Source organism: Sphaeramia orbicularis, chromosome 1 (assembly GCF_902148855.1).
Source record: "Sphaeramia orbicularis chromosome 1, fSphaOr1.1, whole genome shotgun sequence".
Taxonomy (NCBI): Eukaryota; Metazoa; Chordata; class Actinopteri; order Kurtiformes; family Apogonidae; genus Sphaeramia; species Sphaeramia orbicularis.
In genome coordinates this window covers 22319284-22342057 of record NC_043957.1, presented here as the reverse complement: position 1 = coordinate 22342057, position 22774 = coordinate 22319284, and the positions used below count along the sequence as shown (strand labels likewise).

General features: G+C 39.7%; 1 protein-coding gene across 2 annotated transcripts in view; it reads left to right on the top strand.

The window, feature by feature from the left end:
- Positions 1 to 492: 492 nt before the first annotated feature.
- Positions 493 to 22774, top strand: part of LOC115421076 (protein sidekick-1) — a 504319-nt gene continuing 482037 nt past the window's right edge. For both annotated transcript variants that reach the window (XM_030136788.1, XM_030136797.1), the window contains exon 1: positions 493 to 2115. In XM_030136788.1, the coding sequence (XP_029992648.1) occupies positions 1614 to 2115 (502 nt within the window). In that variant the 5' untranslated portion in view covers positions 493 to 1613. The remainder of the gene's footprint in view (positions 2116 to 22774) is intronic.

Below are 22774 nucleotides of genomic sequence, written 5' to 3'. Positions count from 1 at the left end.
TGCTTGTTTTTGCTTTATTTACCATTCATCATATTTTATCAGTGGGTGTTTATTTACAGAATTGTTAGTTAAATGATTGGTTATATTAAATAAGTATGAAAAATCTAATTTGATGCTATTAGTGTTATGAATGTATGTTTGAGTGTATGTAATAAGTATAAGGGCGTTTTCCCAATGCCTTGAATGTATTATTATTATTATTATTATTATAATAATTATTATTATTATTATTACTAATAAACAGTGACACTCCAAAAAAAAAAAAAAAAAAAAGTAGGGACGGGGGGGGGGGGGGGGGGGGGGGGGGGTTGGGGGCGCCGTCCACCACGCTCAGAACACTGGAGGAACGTCCCACCCCCTCATTCACACACTGTCCAATAGGAACAGCGGGAGCTCCGAAACTGACCAATCAGCACGAAAGGATGATAGTGAATAGAAGTTTAGTTTTTTAAGTTTGGCTTAGATCGACTGAGATATAACAGAGCAAACAGTGAGGAAAGCAGCGGGAAAAAAAAGTACAATATAAAGACGAAAACTTTCCTTAAACACAAAAGCAGCCTGTTGGTAAAGCCTGAACAACAGCCCTCTCTCTCTCTCTCTCTCTCTCTCTCTCTCCCCCCCACACCCAAAACGGCGTGGAGAGGAGGAGAGGCGGGTGGCAGGTGTTCAGTTGCGGGAGACGCATCGCCTCAGTCGGTTCCCCGGTCCTCAACAGGGCGCCGACACCGGAGGAAGACGACCGGAGCACCGCCAACTGTGGACATAAGCTCCCCCCCAGTGAGTACGAACGGACACCGCCACGCGCTTATGAAGTAGCCCTAACGGTCATTTTCTGGCTCTTTTCCGCGAGGACGTTGTTTGGATACATTAAAAAAAAAAAAAAAAAGAAGAAGAAGAAGAAGAAGAAAACGGCTCCAGTGTCGCAGTAGCGGTAGTGAGAGTAACATTACCGGTTGTAACGCAGCTCAAACCAACGGTTACTTTCCTGCTCGGACGTTTCAACACCGGTGAATGAAGGATAAATTAACAACAACAACAAAAAAAAGTCCTGGTTGTGACTGGAAAACTTGGAAGTGACGCTAACCTGGGTCAGTTTTGCTATCCTGTTAATGTTTTTTTTTTTTTTGCTAACCTGTTGTGTCGTTTTTTTTTCCGTGTAATCCGAGACGCGGCGCATTAAGACAAGTTAGCTGATCTGGTATCAGTGACAACACTCTCGGTTTGGGAGAGTTTAATGAAGATCGGAATCTAAGTTGTGTTCTAATAACACACCGAAGCCCCCCCCCCCCCCCCCCCTCCATCTCCCCTCTTCAGGAGTTTATTTGTGGAAAGAGAGCAGGGGTTTTCAAAGAATCAATTAGTGGATTGATTCGAGAGGCAAACACACACTACACACAAATACACACACATACGGTTGGATGATGTACGTGTTTCGCTGCTTTTCTGTTAATACGACTAGTGACTAAACAGCGAAATGATCCACGGGACAAATCCCCGGTGAAGACATCAAAACAAGCGCGGATTTATGGTCGATAGCACAGAGTAAGCCGATAAGTCTAAAATACACTCAAATGTATTAACTGTGGGATCAATCCATATGAGAGTGAGGTTTGATGTATGATGGGACACACACATGCACATTCACTGAACTGGACTGTGAGGGAAAGTGTCTGTGTCTGAGGCTTCCCCCACCATCTCCACCACCTCCTCCTCCTTCTCCAGCTGCCTGCGGAGTTTTGGAAACCGGAGCCGGGAAGTGCAGAGCGGGGTGCCTGTCAGCGGTGACAGCGGTACTGAACTCCCCAGAGCTCGGGTCTAAGGTTTACACAGAATCCGCTCCTCTTTCACCCCCTCGTTCCTTTTACGCACACCAGGAGTTGGAGCAGCAAAAAATAACGACCCACGGACTGTGTTTGAGCGCATATTCCGGCGCGATGATACGAGAAATCTCCCGCCCCGTTAGGTCCCGTGTGGAGCCGGTGGAGGGACCAGGGAGCCGGCAACAGAAGCAGCAGAGGATGAGGATGATGAGGATGGGAACCGTGACGATCCGGACTGGGACTCTGCTTCTCCTGCTTCTTTTGAGCAGCAGCTGCCACATGTTGCACGGCCAAGGTAAGAGCTGATGCCACAGAGGTCTTGGATGGAAATGTCACACTATACTTAGAGTTTTCCCTTTTGATTTATTTAGAATTGATAGTATTGGTGATATATATAACACTAATAATAATATATGTAACACTACAGGCAGGTTCATTTTTTTATTGGGACAATGGTGAACAGGGGAAAAGTATTAAACTGGAAACAAGGATGTGATTTATATACTCTACGTAGAAGAATAACTGGCATGGGGGGGGGGGGGTTATTAGGACAAGCACCATTGTTTTTCTGCAAATCAAGGCATGATTTCCATAAATTAGATTGGCGGATGATTATATATGTGCAGGATAGAAGGAGGAGGGGAACGTGTGGGGGCAGTGGGTTACTACTCAGGTTGTAAATGATTGTTATTGTTATGAGATGCAAGGATGATTGCCGGATTAAGGTATTGAGGATGTGTTTGGGGGGGGGGGTTTAGTGTAGTGTGGTGTTACAGTTTTCAGACACTGATAATCCCCCTCTTAGTCAATGACCTGCTTTAACACAGTTCCCGGTTTTGCTCACAGGCACATAAATGCACAAACGGTACTAATACACTACGTGTGGCAGTCAGCCAACAGCCTGCAACAGGAAAGAAGACAGATATGATGATATTGATCCGGAAACCAAAGCTGGGTGTGAAAACTGGGTGATGCCATGTCACATTTACTTGAATTATGGCAGAATAGCTAATTGAAATATTATCAAAATCATAAGTTGCTTTTTGATTAAGGTAAAGTGTATCATAACTTGCCATATACATAGTACATACCATAGTAAATGTGGACCCCAGAAAAATTGCATAATCTTTTATATATTTTAAGCATTTTTTCATACTGAAATGCATAAATTGGCATTCCCACTTTATAGTCAGTATATACATTTTTTGCATATTGTTCAGCCCAGTTGTAAAATCTTTTTTCTTTTGTAGAAGCAGAGAAAACCTGTGGATATTTGTTTGTGTGTGCGTGTGGTTTGTGTGTCTTTGTATGTTTGCAAGTACCTCATGGGATCGTGTCAGACTGGCAAAACAAAAGCACAGAAAAGGTCAGGCCGGTGTTGACACACAGTTCTCACTGGGTCACAGATGGCGTGGCGGGCCGGGTCTGTGAGACTTGGGGTTATATGGAGGGGGGGGGGGGGGGTCTTAGGAATGTCTGTGCGTGTATGTGTGGGTCAGAGGTGGGGTGTGTGTGTGTGCTATTTGCAGTTGCATGGAGAAGCTGTGGAAGTGTAGGAAAGAGTGAGTGTGAAGGAAGAAGCACAGGGACAGGAGGAGTGAGGAGGGAGTGTGTGGATGAAGTGGAGAAAATAGGTAGGAGAAGGGGGGAGTGGCAGGGAGTGGGGTAAGCAGAGTTGGGCTGGGTGGGAGTGTGCCTGGGTGGGGGATGTGTCCGGGTGTCGGAGAATGCGGCGCACTATGCCTGTCACTCAAAGAGCTACGACTGCAGTTCGATCAATGGTGATGTATGACGACAATTCTGTGTATGGCCGGGTACCAAACTTCAATACTTTCACGGCACAGACTGAACACAATATTTGCCATTACTAGTCAGATAAGATGAACTTTTTCCATCACCGCAGGGAGATTCAAATCCAAATTCAGTAAATGACAACATAGCCTAATGTGTGCTGATTCATAATGCACCCAAGTTATTTTTACACTTCACATATTAACATAAAATATCTGTAATGTTGCTTTTTACACCGCTGTCCTGGCAAAGCATCTGCAGGCAACAGTGTAATTACTGTTGTGATTTACACTCATATTCTGTCTAATATTACTTTATTCCCTCAGTGGCAGAAAAAATACATTGCACAAACTCCTGCAGGGTAAACTGGACTATCTGAATACCTACAGTGCTGACAGACGGTAATGTGTCACTGCTGACAGAAATAAACTTATTTAGCAAGTGAGTCGTGGTCGAAATACTACCTATGATTCACTGCTTTGTGTAAAATACCATAATAAAGTGTTGCTGGGCTGTTTTAAAATGAATATTAGTTCAATAGGAAAGATGGGCTGTGCTCACAATCACAATGTGCAGCAATGGAGTTATAATTACTGTGTTCTCCAGTCAATGCGCACAGTGTTTATACATTTTTATTTGTTGATATTATGTTAACTGAGAGCTTCCAACTGTGGTAAATCTGTTTGTCTGCTTTGACTGGAAAAAACAGGCTGTCTGCAAAACTCTGATTGGTGTCTTTATCCAAAATAGCTTTTCTAAATAGTGTTTTGTCAGTTCCTGTTTGCAGATTCATTAATATGCAGATGTGTGTAGTGTTTTACCAAAAGAAATGTCATATTAGTGGCTCGGCTGTATCCTGGCTCAAAATGAGGCAGAGGTAATGCCATTGTGATCATGTGCAACATTCTTTCAGCTACTTCAAGTGCTTCCAAAGCAACGTATTTAGGGAGTTCTAATAATTATAGGATTGAAGAAAATGATGATGTTATCATTTGGTAATCAGTTTTCCTGATACAGTATCAAGCAAAGACTTCTCTTGAGTGAGTGATCACAGGTTTACTGATTATGTCTAAGCTTGGAGGTTTAGACAGACAGCCACATTTGTTTGAGGTCTTGAAGATAAAAATGGGATCAGCGTCGTAAAACCCTTTGGCACCCAAGAGGAATTTTAAAAGCCTGCTTTCTATACCACTAGAATAATGTTTCTTTTTGATAGAAAATAGTAGGGCCACCATATTCACATTATATTCCTACTACAGTTACACAAATTTTACCAAGTGCCCTGCTTGGTAGAAAATAGTGTGTTCCATGAAGTTATCACTGGTAAGCTGGAAGTAGTGCAAACTTTGATGGAGGTGTCCAATCAGGTTTTTAAATCAATTCAATCCACTTTATTTATATAGCACATTTGAACAACAACATTTCCAAAGTGCTGCACATAGAATCGTAAAAATAATCAAACAAATTAAAAAAACATACACTAAAAACAATAAATAAGTTCATAAAACTAAAACAATGCAATAAATAAAACAATAAAATCAAATAATTAAAAGTAATGAAATAAATAAAAGACTCAGAGGACCACACAACTCAGGCGGCGTTAAAAGCCAGAGAATAAAAGTGGGTCTTAAGACGAAACCTAAAGCACTCCACCGTGGGGACTGTTCTGACATGGGGGGGCAGGGCTTTCCAGAGTCTGGGGCCGACCACCAAGAAAGCCCTGTCCCCCTGATTTTAAGGGCGCTTTCACACTGTGTACCCAAGTCCATACCGTACTTGGATGTGCTCACACCTTTCCTGCAGATGTTGTGTTCACAAGCATTGGGTGTTACAGGGCTGAAACAGTAGGTGGCGGTGTGGAAGGAATTCTGTCGCTATCCAACAAATGTGGAAGTTAGTAGAAGACAAACCCTTACATCATCAACAAAGCGACTGTTCTGTTCATTTGTCTACAATGGCGGCAGTACTTTTCTATGTTAGCCTGTTTGAGGCAAAGTGAAGAAGAGCGACCTTCGTTGTCCCTGATATATCACAGAGTGGTTTGGTCAGTGAGGTGAGCCCATGCCGAGGCTTTTTCAGGAGACAACAGGAGCGCCATCTATGGTCTCATGGTGATTAAGTCACTTCCGTTGTCAGAGTGGTGATTATGTCACTTCCAGTCTCTGGCATGAAGCGCTTTAACATGCCAACATACTGTGTGCTGGAGTCCACGCAGTCTGTACCCAGGACTACCTTCTCAGCTGGACTCGGGTACGGTACTCTAGCATGGAACGTTTGCCTTCATATTGATTAAATTAAGCAGTCTTTGGGGTCAAATGTACTTGGATATGGACTTGGGTACGCATTGTGGAAACGCCCTAAGTCTCATCTTAGGGACCACGAGCTGGAGCTGGGTCTTGGACCTCAGTGCGCATGCTGGGGTATTTCTACATGCAGTAGAAATCTGATTAGTAAAACTCCTACAACATACAGGGTGGGGAAGCAAAATTTACAATATTTTGAGGCAGGGATTGAAAGACAGTGTATGACCAGTTAGTTTATTGAAAGTCATGAGAATTTATTTGCCACAAGAAAATTTACATAATAGAAAATGTTTTTATTCTATGTGTCCTCCTTCTTTCTCAGTAACTGCCTTCACACGCTTCCCGAAACTTGCGCAAGTGTTCCTCAAATATTCGGGTGACAACTTCTCCCGTTCTTCTTTAATAGTATCTTCCAGACTTTCTCGTAATAGTTTTGCTCATAGTCATTCTCTTCTTTCCATTATAAACAGTCTTTATGGACACTCCAACTATTTTTGAAATCTCCTTTGGTGTGATGAGTGCATTCAGCAAATCACACACTCTTTGACGTTTGCTTTCCTGATTACTCATATGGGCAAAAGTTTCTGAAAAGGTATGGATAATAGTGTTAGGTATGATTATGACATCAATATATGTTTGGTTTCAAAACAACTGACGTAGGGCCTGCTGAGAAAAAACAACTAAATGTTCATTGTAAATTTTGCTTCCCCACCCTGTACTTGTTTAAAGTGTTGGCCTTAGCCAGTTTAGCTGAAGTATACCTGTACACGCCTGTATATGATCCTGATGGTATATGTGCTCTACTAATTGAGCCAACAGGGTGATTGAATGATACCCAGCTCTAGATGGGAGAGAGGGGAAGTTGCAAGGAAAGAGGAGAGCAGATGGAGTGTTGGAGAGAATGCGGTGTGCTATGCTTGTCACTCAGAAAGCTGTAGCTGCAGTTCAATCAATGATGATGGTATGACAACACCTCTGTGTCAGAACTTACTCCTCCTTGTTTTTTTCTTCTCATCACGCACTCTCCCTTCCCTGAAGTGTTGGTGAGAAGGTAGGAGAAAGAGAGATGGTGTGGCTGCAGAGTCAGCTCCTTCTGTCCTCCATCTAATGTCAAGGTCTCAGCACTAGCACCCAAGTTATCACCCCCCACCCCCCATCCCCCCATCCAGCTGTCTTGGCTCGGGGGGTGGGCTGGCTGGCTGCTGTATGTATACTGGCAGGGCTTGTGTGTTTGTATATCCATGTGTGCTCAGGTTAGAAGGTGAATTGAAAATTAGTGGAACAGATATGGGACTGGGTTGGTGGGGGTGGTGGTGGGGTTAGAGGGGGAGGAGTTATTGATTTGATAAGCTGTGCCAGGCGGCCAATCGAAGGCTGTAGATTTTCCAGGTTCCGACCCTTCTATCCCCAGCATTTATTGGGACGTTTTATTTTAGGAGGAAAAGGATGAAATTCATGAGCCAAGGTTGATCCTCCTGATCTCTCCCTGCCTCCCTTCCCTCTTCCCCTCCATCCCCCCTCCCCCTATTTCTCGCAGTCAATCGATGCCCACACCCCTCCTCATAAATGCGAGGCTTTATATGAGCCAACTCTCGTCTCTGGGAGCACATTTAAATAAGCTCATCGATCTTTCATTTTAGAGTTTAAGTGACGGCAGCATTTTACTGTCTCTCTCCTCTTCTTCCTCCCCCCTTCTTCTTCCTCTCATCTGCTCACCTCCTCACTTTCTTGTCTTTATTCATAACTTGCCCTTTGGTTTGTGAAACTGCCTTGTTAGTCGATGGGAGTTTAAGGCATTTTTTTTTAATCAAATGAAAGATTACCCCAAAACTCAAAGTATTTTGTGACATGGAAATGTTCAAAGTTAGAGGGAATTGGCATTAGTGGAAAAACACAATTTGCAGCCTCTGACACATTCGAATGCTATTATTCCATCTTATACACTGAAACTTAATTATCGCGTATTTTAATGGGTTTGCCTGCCTTATTACAAATGTGTAGTGAATTACTGGAAAGGATAATCAGGCTTCCTGTGTGATTTAGCCAGTCTGTAAATACTTACATATATTTCAGAACTTTCCATATATTTTACAGCAGGAAGTTCCATTGTGTCAAATTATATTTTTAAAACATGATTTAGGGTACCTGACATTACTTTGCATAATTGGCTGACGTGTTGTAGGACATGTTAGTGTACAATGACATTATGAGGCTGAGGCTGTGACAAAGTGTTTGCAGTGTGCCTTAGAGCTGACTCTTGAATGTACATAAACAGGGTTAATTCATTTGTACATTCATTAACACATGAATGTCTGTGTGGTGTGTATGGAAAATGCATCGCTTCCAGTGGACTTTTTAACGCTCAGGGTGCAAACGGAGAGTTGTTGCCAACGGTGTTTTCCGGCGTTGGATGTCCTCTGTTTGTGCAGTCAATGCAATTCTTAATGTGTTTTATCATCAATTATTTTGCCAATATTTGTCAAACACTGAAGACGACTCTCTGCTCTTTGCTCAGCAGAACACAACCTCTCAGCACACTCATTGTTTTGAAATGGAGGTGGGTGTTTAGCCTATAAATTATACATAACTAACACACAAACATTAGTGAATCACAAGTTGAGGATCACACTAACGAGGTAATATCACTGTAACCCTGAGATAAAATAGATTTTAATGGAAATGAATGTAATATAAAACAACTTTATAAATGCGTAAATTACAAGCATGTAGTTGTTAGCATGGCATTATTAATGCATTGGATTGTTTTTTTTTAAAAAGTAATTATGGTGATTGGAATAAGGCTTCATGTTTTTGCTGTTATGTATTTCAGTAGTCCCTTTTACACAGCACTTCTGTTATGGGAATATTTCACCTTTATTCTGGAACGATGTCTGTGTAAATGAAATGGTGGGATCATTTGGTCCCACGTCTGTCACGGCTCTGCAACGCCTCTGGAGGTAGTAACAGAGCCGTGATAAAGGTGGGATCATGATTCCAGAACGCTATGTAAAAGGAACATCTCTTGTTCCGTAACCAAGGTGTGACGTTTTGATGACGTATTGTGTGTATGACCCCCGTGCTGAGGGGATTTAAAAATGAGCGTGGGCTGTGTACAATAACCAAACATATCAGCGCAATCAGAAAAATGTTGAACTGGGGAGACAGCAAGATCCGCCTGCTTTTGTTACTTTGGATGGACACCCCTACCCATGCTAACATTTGTGAAACGGTGAAAAACAGGCCGACTCTGGAGAGGTTAGCTATGCTGTGTTTGGGGTATTTCCGACGTGCAAAAGTATATGTCACACTATATGCTGTGCTGCGTCACTGCCCCTTTGATTTCAGAACGCAGGTCAGCTGTGTAAAAGTCCAGCCTGTCTCACCTCTGTTAATCCTTTGGCTTGGCTGTGGAAATCAGTCAGTGGTGGAAAAAAGGTGGGATCACCATCTCACCTTTTTTCCAGGATCTCTGTGTAAAAGTGGCAAGTGGTTCTCAAGGTGCAGTCTGAGATACTGTTTTTTATAAGTTCATATTGTGCCATCAGTTTAGATTGCTCACTGAAATATTTTTTTAGTTCCTTTTCATGTTCTGAAAGCTTCTGATTCATTGAAATGTGCAAAAGGCTCTTCTGTTGAAAAGGATGCGAAAACAATGAAAAATGACTGTATTTATTCTAATAGTCAGAATGTTTGTCTTGAATAGTGTCAGTTTTTTGTGGTTGAATGTGTTGGTTAATTAATTGGCTATCGGTTTTTCCCTGCTCCACAATATCGTTATTTTATCAGCCTTTAAAAATCCACTATCAGTCGACCTCCAATTGGCAAAATGGCACTGATATGGACATTAGCTTTGTAATATGTGAAGAAGGATTTTGTCCCAGTGGCTAATGTGGATAATGATAATGCCCTATAAGTATCCAGAGTGGTTGCCATTATTGCTAACCTTGCCCAAGGTAATTACATTAAAATGTGGCTCTGGCATCCCAGCTGCTAAACCAGTGCACTTCTCTTAAGTCTAAAAAAATCAATTTCAGGTCACAATTTTAGGGCAATAAAGATATATTTCTCAGCAGTATTTCCTTTGCTGTTGTCAGCATTAGATAGCCAAATGCAGACTTACATCACCACACTGACCCACTTGCATTAGATCTATCAAAGTGATTAGGTTTGATATGACAAATGTCATTGGTTCAGTTTAGTCAGAGCTCAGTACTGATTAGACCATTGGGCATGCTTAAGTGAATTGAGGTCACTGATAGGACATTTTGGTGGTGAGCTGTGGACTGGGACTGAAGGATATGTGAAAGCCCAAATCCCATAGACTGCCGTGCAGTTTTACACATGTGCAATCACCCACTCAGGCACATACACACATACACAGTCCTTCCTCTCTTTCATCAGTGTCAATTAAAGTAGACGTGAAATTTGCCTAACCACGTTGTAATGAGGAGAGGGTAAATTAGGATCTGTGTCTGACTGATTATCATCACTCATGCTGCATTATCTTACCATGACTTCTCCATGTCACTGACACACTAAATCCAGTTTCTCTGATTTCATTTTGTTTATTGTCTTCCAGATATTTAGGAAAAAAGTCCTTGCACACCTGAATGAGTGACAGGTGCGCTGGAGAAATATTAAACTTGAAATCAACAAGAACTCCTCCACACCATGCCACCTCTTTTAATTTATGCCGAAAGTTTATTAATTTATTACATTTTTGTGTTTCGACCTTCGTTGAGTTTATGGTCTTAGAATATTATTCTGTGTTTGTCTTTTGCAAATTGTAAATTCCAAACAGAAGATCAGTAGTTTTCTGCAATCAAGGTTGTAATAGGGTTTTTTTTTCTTTTTTTTTCTCATTAACATTTTGATTTCAGTTGAAGTTTAGTTTTTATGGAAGCAGGTTTTCAATTTTTTTAAAATTCTTAGTTTTAATGTTTTTTTTTTCAGTTTAGAATGTTGTGAAAAAAAAAAAAAACTTAGAAAACAAACTCAACAAAATATCATGGTACTAGAAGCATGTCTTTAATTTTTGTATTCAGATGAACAACCATCTATGAGACAATTACGAGGTTATGAGAGGTTATGAAAATGCTGTCTGGGTCCAGCATTTTATCTGAGTTTATGAAAGATTTGTATCTATGTAGAGTTGTGCGATATGGAGGAAAAAAATTCAATCTCAGTTTTTTTTCAATGCTATGTATTTGTCAGATTTGATCTATTTTATTAAATTTTATTTTATTTTATCTGAATACAAGAGCAGAAGACAAAGCACGACTGTAATGTCTTTCTTTAGTAAAACTATGTGCTATAGAAGTTTAAAGAAATGCATATATTTCAAGACATAAACAGGTTGCAAGACAGTTCCCCAGATTGTCAGACAGCTGGTCTTAGATTAATTAATTTAATTTGATGTAATGACCAGCCCTAGGTGCTTGGGTATAGGATCGTCCTCCAATGAGAAAATTTTACATTTCTCATTTTAAAAAAGTACAGTTTCACAGAATATTTGAATATTATTAACATATCTATTTATAAAATTGAAGAAACTAGACCAGCTAATAAAACAGCACTGACTAAGAAGTCTACAGGTGGCCAACTGCAACCATTAGTCAGGTTTGATGCTTCGTTTGTTTTAGGTGGTGTCCAAAGTGTCTTGAATGCTGCACCTAAGCCTCAAGTTTGTCTTCCAAATGAAATCAATTGAGAACGGTAAAAACTACAGACATTTCTCATTGTAATTGCTCATTTTTGTAAACATACAATGAAGTTGAAAGTATTGTGTGTTTACTGGTTAAATTTTTATTCCAGTCAATCAGAATGTTTTTTTCTCCACTCTTCGTTTTGTAATAACATCGTTGCTGCCTATAGACAACAGATTAAATCTCATGTTGAAGCATTTGGCATTTGGGAGGCTTTAGGACAAATGTAAAGTCTGATGGATTGTGTGTGTGGGTCTGTGTGGGAGTATGTGTGATAGATGTCAGGTTAGTCAGGTCTAAGAGGAAGTGAGGTCCCTGGTTGACTCCCTTATTTCCTGTCTGTCAGGAGGAACAAATCACCACACTTCCACAGCTGCCTGACACTGTGTTTCTGTGTGTTTGAGAGGGACAGTGTGTGTGTGTGTGTGTGTGTGTGTGTGTGTGTGTCTGCCTGCCTGCCTGTCTCTGTGTGAAGAAGATTTTAGTCTGACAGGTCTGCACCACTACATACAGTATGAGTTTGTGGCAGGTGTGTGTTCATGTTCATATGTGTGTGTTGTGCCTGTGTCACATTGATGCTATCCCTCTATCACTCTTAAGTGTTTTTGTCTCACAGCAGACGACAGCTATAGAGAAGCAGCCTAGAGTGTCCTAATGGAAAATAATCACCTGTGTGTGTTAGGGAAGTGGTGTGTGTGCAAAGGAAAGTGCAGCAGGTGCATTTACCCCATTTTTATTATTTGCTCTGCACAGTGCAAGTTTAAAGTGACTGACTTTTTTTTAGCTAGTGATTAGTTTGGTTATGGCGTCAGTAAGAGGTTAGTTTGGTCATAGTCATGATCTAAAATGCCGAGCAAACTGAAAAAATGTACTGACCAAAAACATGTCCTTATGCATTGTTAAGTATTTGACTTTAAATCACTTCAGGTTTCCGTCTGCAACACTCAACCTTAGCATCACTGTATAGGGAGTTTTAAATAGTTAACACCAGATTTACAACTTTTATTTTGAACTTTCAATAAAAACCAGTACCAGTGGTTATCAGTGAATTACTATCCACTGTAGCAGAAACTCTACACAACTCAACTGTCCAAAACTTTGTCTGTGCTGGCAACTCAGTCCACTGGAGCTGTAACAGTCTCTTGAAGCACATTCATGGTGTATGCCTGTGGGGTAGGGATACACCATCAGTATGATACTGACCCATATAGCTAGGTCAGTGACTATAGGGCTGATCTATCTAGTTAATTTCTATTCTACTTGCATATATTACATCATGCATCAGTAGAGTCGTGGGGAACAGTTGACACAGGGCATTAGCCCTTTCACATCTACACATTTCATGGAACCACAAGTTCACTCAGTGTAAGAGCACAATGCAGGCATTAAAGTTAAATGTAACCTTAACCATTAGGGTTGGGCCAGTGTAAAAGGTTTCAGACTGGTTTAATGTGAAGCCAAACAATGGACTGAACAGGTATATTGAATTTTACCATGAACCGTCATACTTCCATTCAGCAGACACTCCTGATAGAAGACATGACACTGAATGAATGAGAGTGTAGTGACTACAGTCCACTTGGTAGTAGTAGTGCACCTCTAACCTGTGTAACCAATTAATAAACGTAACATGCCCGCACTTGAAACCCCTCGGCCTTCAGCCCACGCCAGGGTTTGTCAACCTTTAATGAACCAAGCCCCACTAATGGCATCATCAGCCTACTGGTGCCCCCCCCATGCCCGAAAAAATTTGTGGGACAGGTAACGCAACAGATTTGTATGCCACCCATCACCACCCCCGGGCGGTGTCGCCATGGTGGACAACCACTGCTCTGTGCCATAGTTTTTGCACATACAAACAGACAGACAGACAGATGGACAATGAACTAATGACAATACCTAACGATGAGGGCCATTGGTAAAAATAAATGATGACAAGAAGTAGGAGCAAGTCATAGTATATGTCTAATAAAGTGTGGAGAAATGCCTGGCTATGTCAGGCTAAAGCAGCGACTTGATCAGTTTCATCAAGACATTTTGCAGTGTTGACATATTTTCTCATCTATGTTCTCAGCCCGTCTCCTTTCACTGGTTATTCTTTGTCATTTCTGATTGTTTTTTTTTTTGCTCATTGGAATCTTGGTTAACATTCTGTGAGACTGAAATCGCTACATTTCTCCTCATTGCAACCCCAAAAACATAAAAACTTTGTAGGAAACAGCTGCTCTGTGCCTCTTCCCCTACCTCTATGCTAATGTGATCCTGTTCCTGGCCTTTCCATCAGTTCGTCGGGCACTAATCACTCAGGTAGTCTGTTTATAACAGTACGATATTTAATGATAATAATACAGGTGGCTTATTACTAGTGCACATTGGATTTAGTGCTGTGATGGTGTTGTCATCAGGTTTGTGATGTACAAATATTTTTAATTTGACACATCCTGTCATAATGGCAAATGTTGGTCCAGTCCGTTAGAATAAATGAAGAGTTTCATCACCTATACCGGACCATACTAGTAAAACTGTAAATTGACTCAATTACAAACCATGGTCATAAGCCTTAAATTGGTTGGTGGTGGCCTGGTGGATGTCAAGGAATTAGTTAAGTGGGTACAAGGGCATTAGGTATGCTGTTTACCAACCACCTAACCCCAAATTACTCATCCATATATGAACATGTACATGTATTCACCACTTGCTAGGTGTTGATTTAGTCCCCTGGTCATGTGTCTTTGTACAGTTAGTAAAAACTGTTACAGTAAGGCACAGATATAATTGCCAATAGCTTTGTTTATGCCTGAAGTGTATGCACTTTTGCCCAGTCAAAATGGTTTCCAATCTTTGTGAAAATATGCATTTTCTAAGAGTTTTCCTCAAGAACATCCTTCAGAGCTTTGAAATATGAGCCATTTGGGATACTCTCTGGTCTTCCTCTGCCTCCCTCTCTGTCTTACTGCTTTTTTCTCTTCATTTTTTGTTAATGCTCTTTCTGTATTGTTGCTCGTTGTTTCAGTTTTGAATCCTCACTTCCTTCCTTGTCTCTCATAAGGGACTTAACCATCCATTGCTGCAGGCCACACAGGTGGAACAGAGGCTGTTTTGCTGTTTAGGCCTTTGTGTTTATTATGTAAGATAGAGGGAGGAGGTTCTATCGATCCACTGTGTATATGAGTATGAAGAATGTGGGGGAGAGGAGTTTTAATACAAAAGCTTATCTTGAATTTTCAAAATGGCTTTTCAGTGACACATCCAAATCAGAGGAAAATGATGTCTGGCCTTAGTGTTTGACCTTTAAGACATCAAAATCCAGATAGAGGCGGATTTAGACAGAAGGATAGATGTTCAGACACACCTTATATAAATCTTGTTTCTTATAGATAAGTTTCATGCTACAACCAAAGAGAGACCACAGAAGAAGCAGTTTGTACAAACATTTGGCCACTTTGATGAAATGCACCTGAATCAAATGAATGCACTTAGAGCCGGTGAAAAAGATGGGCATCCTTCAGCTAATGTGGAAAACCCTTCATATTCAATCCAACACTCATTAATGAGAAGTACTTACAAAATACATTGAATCATAAGAAAGAGGCTTTATGGAGTTTACCTGAGGGCATTTCATAGAAGTAATAAACAAGTATTAATTTATTACTGGAATTTCAAAACAAGGTCCTTATTAAGAGTGAGTCACAAGGTGGCAAAACATAACTTTCTACATAGATGTACTAATTTAATAAGACCTCTGGCTATTTTGAAAGCAAAATGACCAAGGGGAATCAGAGATAAAACAGTGAATTGTGTTTGTGATGTGATGCTGTCTGTTCTGCAGCCTGGTGAAATACCAAAGACTGCAGCTGATGGACTAGATGAGAGAAGGCAGACATCTGCCATGGTCCCACAGTCCACTAATTCAACCAAACCCCGTGGGGAAAACATGAGGTTCCTCCTTTCTGGATCTACCTCAACATTTGATGTGTTTGTTTTTGCCCTTCCCGTCCACCAAGTGCCATGAAAAATAGTGCTTTGTTTTTTGTATGATCCTGCAACAGTGACAGAAATGGTGACAAAAACATAACCTATTATACACATTCTCATAATATCCCACAGTTTTTGGAAGTAATCTTAATAATGGTAATCACTAAATACATTCATTAAAATGAGGAAAGAAATTGTGCTTCAAACTAGTTAAGTGACTGGTAAATGCAGCTGAGCTATGAAATTTAGATTAAGACAACTGTATTATCCTAAAATAGAAATTCATTTGTAGCTTACCCTGTTTAAACACACAGCTTCATCTTAAAAACTCACAGACCAGGCCAATGTATGTCATAGGCCACAGATTAATATACATACATATGTTAGTGCAAGGAGTGATGAGTAAAGCATGAAATAATGTACTGTATGTCACTGCTACATAAATTCACTGTATTTTGCACAGCAGAAGACACAGTACTTGATAGGGCTGGATGATATGGTTAAAAATTCCAGATTTTAGTTGATTTTTTAAGGCTATGGAAAGAGTTTTGTTAAAACTAAATATTGTGTATTTGTTTTATCAATAAACACCAATAATGAAACGACAAAACAAATTTATTATTTGCTAAGAATGAAATTTTGAACCTTTTAACATCTACTCAGAGTGTATTTTAAGTCAGTTTTCAGTGACTGTTTAGAGTGTGTCAGCAGTTTATTCTGCCAGAGATTGTGTAGTATGTTTTTTTCTGTAATTTAACATCATGACATCAGAAACCAAAGAGGAACCAAAGTTTGCATCTGAACTGTTGTCTGAATTCTGTTGGCAGCACAGAATTCGGTTTGACCGTATTGCAAATCTGGTTTTACACAGACGCTTTGCCCAAGTAAATGTGTTTATTATGAATGTATGAGATACTGCATCTGCAAGATTAGAATATTTCTGCTAGTAACAGACCTTAACTAAACTGCAAATACACTTTGACTGGTTGTAGGGGTGGATGATATGGTGAAAATATCATGATTTTTAAAAAATGAAATTTTATCATGATTCTTTACATTGATCTTTGAGACGAATTTGCAAGTTTTTGAACAGTGCAACCAAACAATTTCCCAACGTAAAACAGAGCCCTAAAAGACAAAAATAAAACAGACAATTTAGCCCAAAGAACCTTCCAGAACACAGAAAGATGGAGACTTAAGTCTTAAGTATGGCTGTGATTTTATACAGTCGTATGGTGTGCACATACTCATTGTGGGGTATGTACTGCATTGGAAGACACCCCCCTGTCTAAATCCCCCCGATCCACGATCTCTCTGCTTGGTCGGATCGTCGATGTGTTCTAATCCTTGACGATCTAATATCACCATATCACACACCCCTACCATGTTCTTGTGTCTGTCAAGGTATGTTTCACTGTAGTGACAGATTCATTGTAACTTGTGTTCATTGTTAACTTTATGTTGGATTAGTGATGCTGTTAACATTATAAAATATTCCACATATCCAGAATGAAGGAAGTCAACTCTCACCACCATATTTTCAATTTGTTTTGAGACTCGACATGTCTTTGCTCTCTCAGTGGTACTATGGGAGGGCAGCGACTGACCACTGTGGATTCAGAATGTACCACTACACACAGGAACAAATGAGCATAAGCCACTTTTTGTTGTGAGCCTCCACAGTCCATAAATGCTGGTGCTGGTATTTAAATGGTAGTAGGGGGGCACTAATCATGATTTTGCCAGTTAGGTATTTTTCATGTTAAGAGCTATACCTTTGAGACAAACCAATATGACTGCCACAACCACCGAGTTTTTGTGCAGTGCTGCTGTAGAGTATCCATTTGCATGAATGCATGTATACATTTAGACATTATCTTCGCAGAGGTGAATGTGCAGATAAAGAGAAGCACCCACTAATGCATCCACTGAGACTGGTGGAGGAATGTTTTTATTTGTTTCCTGAACGGGTTGGTTTAAATTTCTTTATGGAATTTAATTTTGGCTGAATATTACTACCTCAGACCTTTGGGTATTTTTCTACTTCAGCAACTGATAAAAAAGAAAATCAAGAAAAGTGCAAGAGAAAAAATACAAACCATCTACAAAACACATTATGAAATGTGAAAAGATGGTAGGGTATGTATGTTACAAAATGTCACAAAATTCACGATGACATAATGGATTCCTGTTCTTTTTTTGATAGAGAATATTTTTTATCTCATATCACTGCTTTGCTGTTTTTGAGATAACCTATAATTGATGAATAGGTCTGTCTTTTTGAGGAGTTGCACTGTTTTGAAATAAGCTCCAGCCAGAGCAGAATGAGACAAGAACTAATAAATGAAACCACTGCGACAGTTTTCATCATATGTAGAACATTTTATGGGGTTTAATGGTATTAAAAACTCTGAACCCAGTAAAAGTAAGCAGTGCAAATGTTTGTAAAACCAAACACTTGGCAAGAGGACATAAATAGCCACATGATCATTAATCTCTAATCAAGGAAATAATTACTCCCACATGTGAACAGAATGTTTATGAAACATACTTTTTTCTAAACATGGTGGGTTGGGTAGTGACCTTGTGAAATAATGATCCCTCTATTTCTCCTGATAACAGATAACAGTTCTTTAAACCACTCTTTCCTTGTATTTCCAAGGTCACACTTTTGCAGACTGGCTGCTCAGGAATGGCTCTATAACAGAGACAGATAATGATTTAACGGTAATATTTGTTGTTTTGATTATGATTACTGTGTAGGAATGCTTTAGCAAGAACCATCACAATAAAGCACATCTCTCTAGGTGTGGAGTGAGCGACAACATTGTAATGAGTAATAGCTTGGTGACCATGTTAAAAAATTAACTCCATTGAATACATTATCCTTTCATGGACACGAAGCTCATTTTCAGTTTCCATGCTCTTTACAAATCATGTTATTTAAAAGTGCAATAGCCACTTCTACAGCCCCCTCATTGTACTAAGTTTGAACAAAATAGGTTTACAAGAGTCTCAGTTGAAGGCTACATAAGATAAATGAGCTCTTATGAAATATGAAACTATGATAAGGAAATGGTGTTTGCATATAGAGCATGGCTCCAAAGATTCAGTGGCTTCAACAAGTGTAGAACTAGAGCCATAATAAAAACTAAGATGGTAAAGTATGATTATTTTCATCATTGTGGGAGGATAGTCGAACTCAAATCAACGGAGATCTGAGTTAACATAATCTGCGATCTGAGCCAACTCAAGTTAACTTGGGTATAATCAGACCTTTGAACAGCAGAAGCCGAAATTCAGGAAAAAAAAACAAGCTAGAATCTGAAAATACACACCTTTCTTCCGTCCAATTCAGAGGGCTAAATATAAATATAGATGACCTAACATGATGAGTCCAGCAGTGTCTTCTCATGACATGTGCAGTTGTCATAATGTATCATTACCCATCAGGTTAATTTTCAGAAGAATGTTTTTTTTTCTGCTGTGACAAAGGGGACACTAAATCATCATGGCCACTGTGCTTAGACAAATATTAACATTAACCTTGCTACTTTTGTTCCGTTTCGGTTTTGCATCTTTGCCTCATACAGACGACTTCTCACTGCCGTGTTAATTTTTGATCTGTTCTCGTATCATACTGGCAACGGAATTACCGGGATCATTAAACTTTAGGAACATTTCTCAAGAGAAGTGATCAAAATTGGCTGTTGTTGGTATTGGACTATTCTGCGAGTCCATAAATGGCACTAGTGTGTTGAAAACTGATGGCTAGTGGTGCTGACAAAGCGTCCATATATAATGAGATGGTGATTGTGGACGCTCCAAGGCCTTCAGTCTGTAGCTTCTCTGTGCAGTGACTACACTTACAGTAGATAGATGTAGACTATTATTAGATATCATTACTATTAGTTAGTCAAGCTACAGCACTAGAGTTCGAATCATCTAATAATCTAATCGATCTTCAGATCCATCATAGTTAATCAATGACACAAAATATTCTGTTAATGTAACCCCTGGGAGCATTGAGTCTGACTGATTCTTTAATTTGTCAATCGTCTACTCAATTTTATTAGCAATAATTAAGTTTATTCGCCTTCAGTTGGTGGAGGGGTTTTGTGAAGGTATTAATCTACTAGGGGTGTAACTTTACTGAAAAATTTTGGTTCGGTACGCTTTCGGTATCAGAGTCTTCAGTTCGATACATTTTCAGTACAGTGAAGGAGACCAGTGAAGGAGGGGGGGGGTATAGAGGGGGTGCGCTCCGTAACTACTGAAAACCAAAACTGAAACTAAACACTCTTTGAATGGCCGACACGGCTTCTGTGCCTCTGTTATACTGTCTATTGTCATGTTTACCCCTACTTATTGCCGCCCCAGCCTCAGTGTAAGAAAATATCGGTTCTGCAATATATTGCGATATTTTATTTTACAATACTGTATCGATATTAAAAAGTACTGTATCGATATTTTTAGGTATTTATTGAAATGCAGATATTGTGGAAGTTAATTTTTGTTTTTTTGTTTTTCTTTTTTGTTTATATTTTATTGATTATTATTTAACACTCTTTTATTAAATAATGTTAGTTCCTTTGTTGGTATTGCACAAAAATAATGTTATGATGTTAGTTGTGAACTAATAGAATATGAACATTTGAACAGGATCTTAAACTGTAATGTCTGTAAAACATAATTTAAGTTTGAACACAGGAACATTTTATGATATAGCATTAGATCCTGTTGTGATCAAACAAAAATGTGTTTAGTATTTGTGCATATTTGTGGTGTAATTCAATTCTTCCAGGAAATAATTAAAAAAAAACAAACAAAACCAATAAAAAAATTGCCTTTTTAACAATATCATGATATATCGTGATATATCATATCGTGATCCCAGTATTGTGATTTGTATCGTGTCACCAGATTCTTGCCAATACACAGCCCTACTTCCTGAGTGTTTGTGTTCTTTACGTAGGCTACATGTATTCGTTCAGTACACCTCTGTATTGTATTGAAGGCCCCGAACCAAAACGGGGTGCACCGTTACACCCCTATTATCTATTGTAATGTAAGCTTGATTGTTTAATAATACACACATTTTGCAGGGAATAACATTTATTCAATTGCATTTGAACATTGAAAAATCTAAAAAAAAAAAAAGACATTTTAGTTTGCATGTTTCAAGGAAAAATTACATAGAGCGCATTGAAAATACAAAGCCTATTAGTGAACGGTGTAACAAGGGAAAATATACTAGAATGTCTGAGTGACGTCTGGAATGACCTATCACTGATGAGATTCAATCACCATTTTACCCTCCTACCTGCTGAAAACATCTGTCATTAGCCAAAGTCTGCTTTCAAGTGTATTTCCTACTGCTCTAAAAGGAAGCTCATAGAAGTGGGTAGAATTCTTGTTTTCTGTCAGAACACATGAATTACAGCATATTGAAAGGTAATTATGGAATTTTTGCTCAGTAATGCCAAAAGACTATCAAAGACTGCAGCTTTAATGGCCTGGAGATAAACAGTTTGTTGCAATTTTCCACCAACGAGATGGCATCATTGAAAGACTCAAACCTCACTCTGTGGAAATAGTGATGAAATAAGACATTTCTGTTTAATTCAACTTAGGGCATCCATGAAAAATAACTGCTGTTAGCTCAGATAGTTATTATTTGGTGATTGGGGGTAATTCTGACAGGTCTTGTGCACATTTCTTGTTATTTGAGTAGTAGTCTCACTGCTGCATCTCAATGTCATGAGCAAAAAACACATATTTCATTGCTAATGTAAAGTAACTCCTCAGGTATGAAAAGACCCAAATGAACACTGTATGCAGACTATTTTAAGAAAACCAAGTTAAACAGCATTTTTATAAGACTGACAGGCTTTTTGGTCTACGTAGTTGGTCATTGCAGTTATGATCACCATGTGGTTTTAATTATAATGTGAACCATTTCATTCAGCTTTTAATTACAGCCACTTAAGATGTCAGACATTACTGTGTTTTTATATAAGTGTATGTAATTATGCAATGCTGAGATAAAAGATGTGTTATGGAGTTCTCCTTTAAGGGGCAAACTAGGGAGCAGACTTGTATATAGAGGATAACAATTGGTGAAAATGAAATTGGTGGTGGCTCGAGAAAAACATCAGTAACACACATACGCACTCTCCTAACACCTAGGAAAGTCCTTTTAAACCCTGGCCTTGTACTGTCAGTCATTAAGTGGCAGCACTCGATCGAATGAAGGCTCAAGAGTGGGTTCATGTTGTGGAGGAAGATAGTGATTTCTTTCCCCTTTTTCCTGAATGTTCCAATCTGCAGTGGGAATCAAACTGGCAACCTTCCAGGGATCATACCCCAGGCTGCTGCCTATCTTTGTCTTATTTATCTTTGTCTTCTATGCTTCATTTTTCGTTCTGCTGCTGTTTTTAGCGTGGCGGTAACCACTATTGATGTGGCATTTGTCGGGTGTGGAGTGATTCACAGTGAAGATTATTCGGTGGAAGCTTATCAAATATGCCCCCCCTCCACCCCCCTTTTGACCACGCTTCCTACTCCGCGCACCTGGTTGAGGCTCTGTATTTGTTTGTGTGTGTTTTCAATGTGGCGGAGCCATCGAGTTATTTGAATGGGATCTTTGCATAGTGATTCGCCAGTCACGGAATATTAGCGAGGTCAGGTTGTGCCAAATGGAAGTACGTGAGGCTTCATCATTGTGTGTGTATTAAAGCAGCATGGTTTACTCGTTCCAGGGGCTTTACACTGCTGCAGGTGTGTGTTCTCAGCTTGATGTGTTTGATCTGCCACAGGTGTTTGAGGAGGGGCCTGTGTTTGTGCATTCTTGTCTGCGTATGGTGATTTATGCTATAGGCTCAGAGCAAAAAAACACCCTTTTTGATCTCACCCAGGAATAAGCAGGTAGTCCTATGTGTGTGTGTGTCTGAGTGTGTGTCTGGCCAGAGGTTTTTAGCTCAGTTCTTTGATCCAAGCCAGAGGTGGGCATACCTCAGTGAGGAACTAGCCAGCTGTATGGAGGCTTGGCTAGGACTACAAAAGTGTGTGTGTGTGTTTGTGTGTGTGTCAGTGATAGTGAATGTAGCAGAGGAGTTCAGCCAGAATCCAAAAAGCAGTGGCTTGGGTTTCTACTGCATATACACTGTTTGGGCAGCAC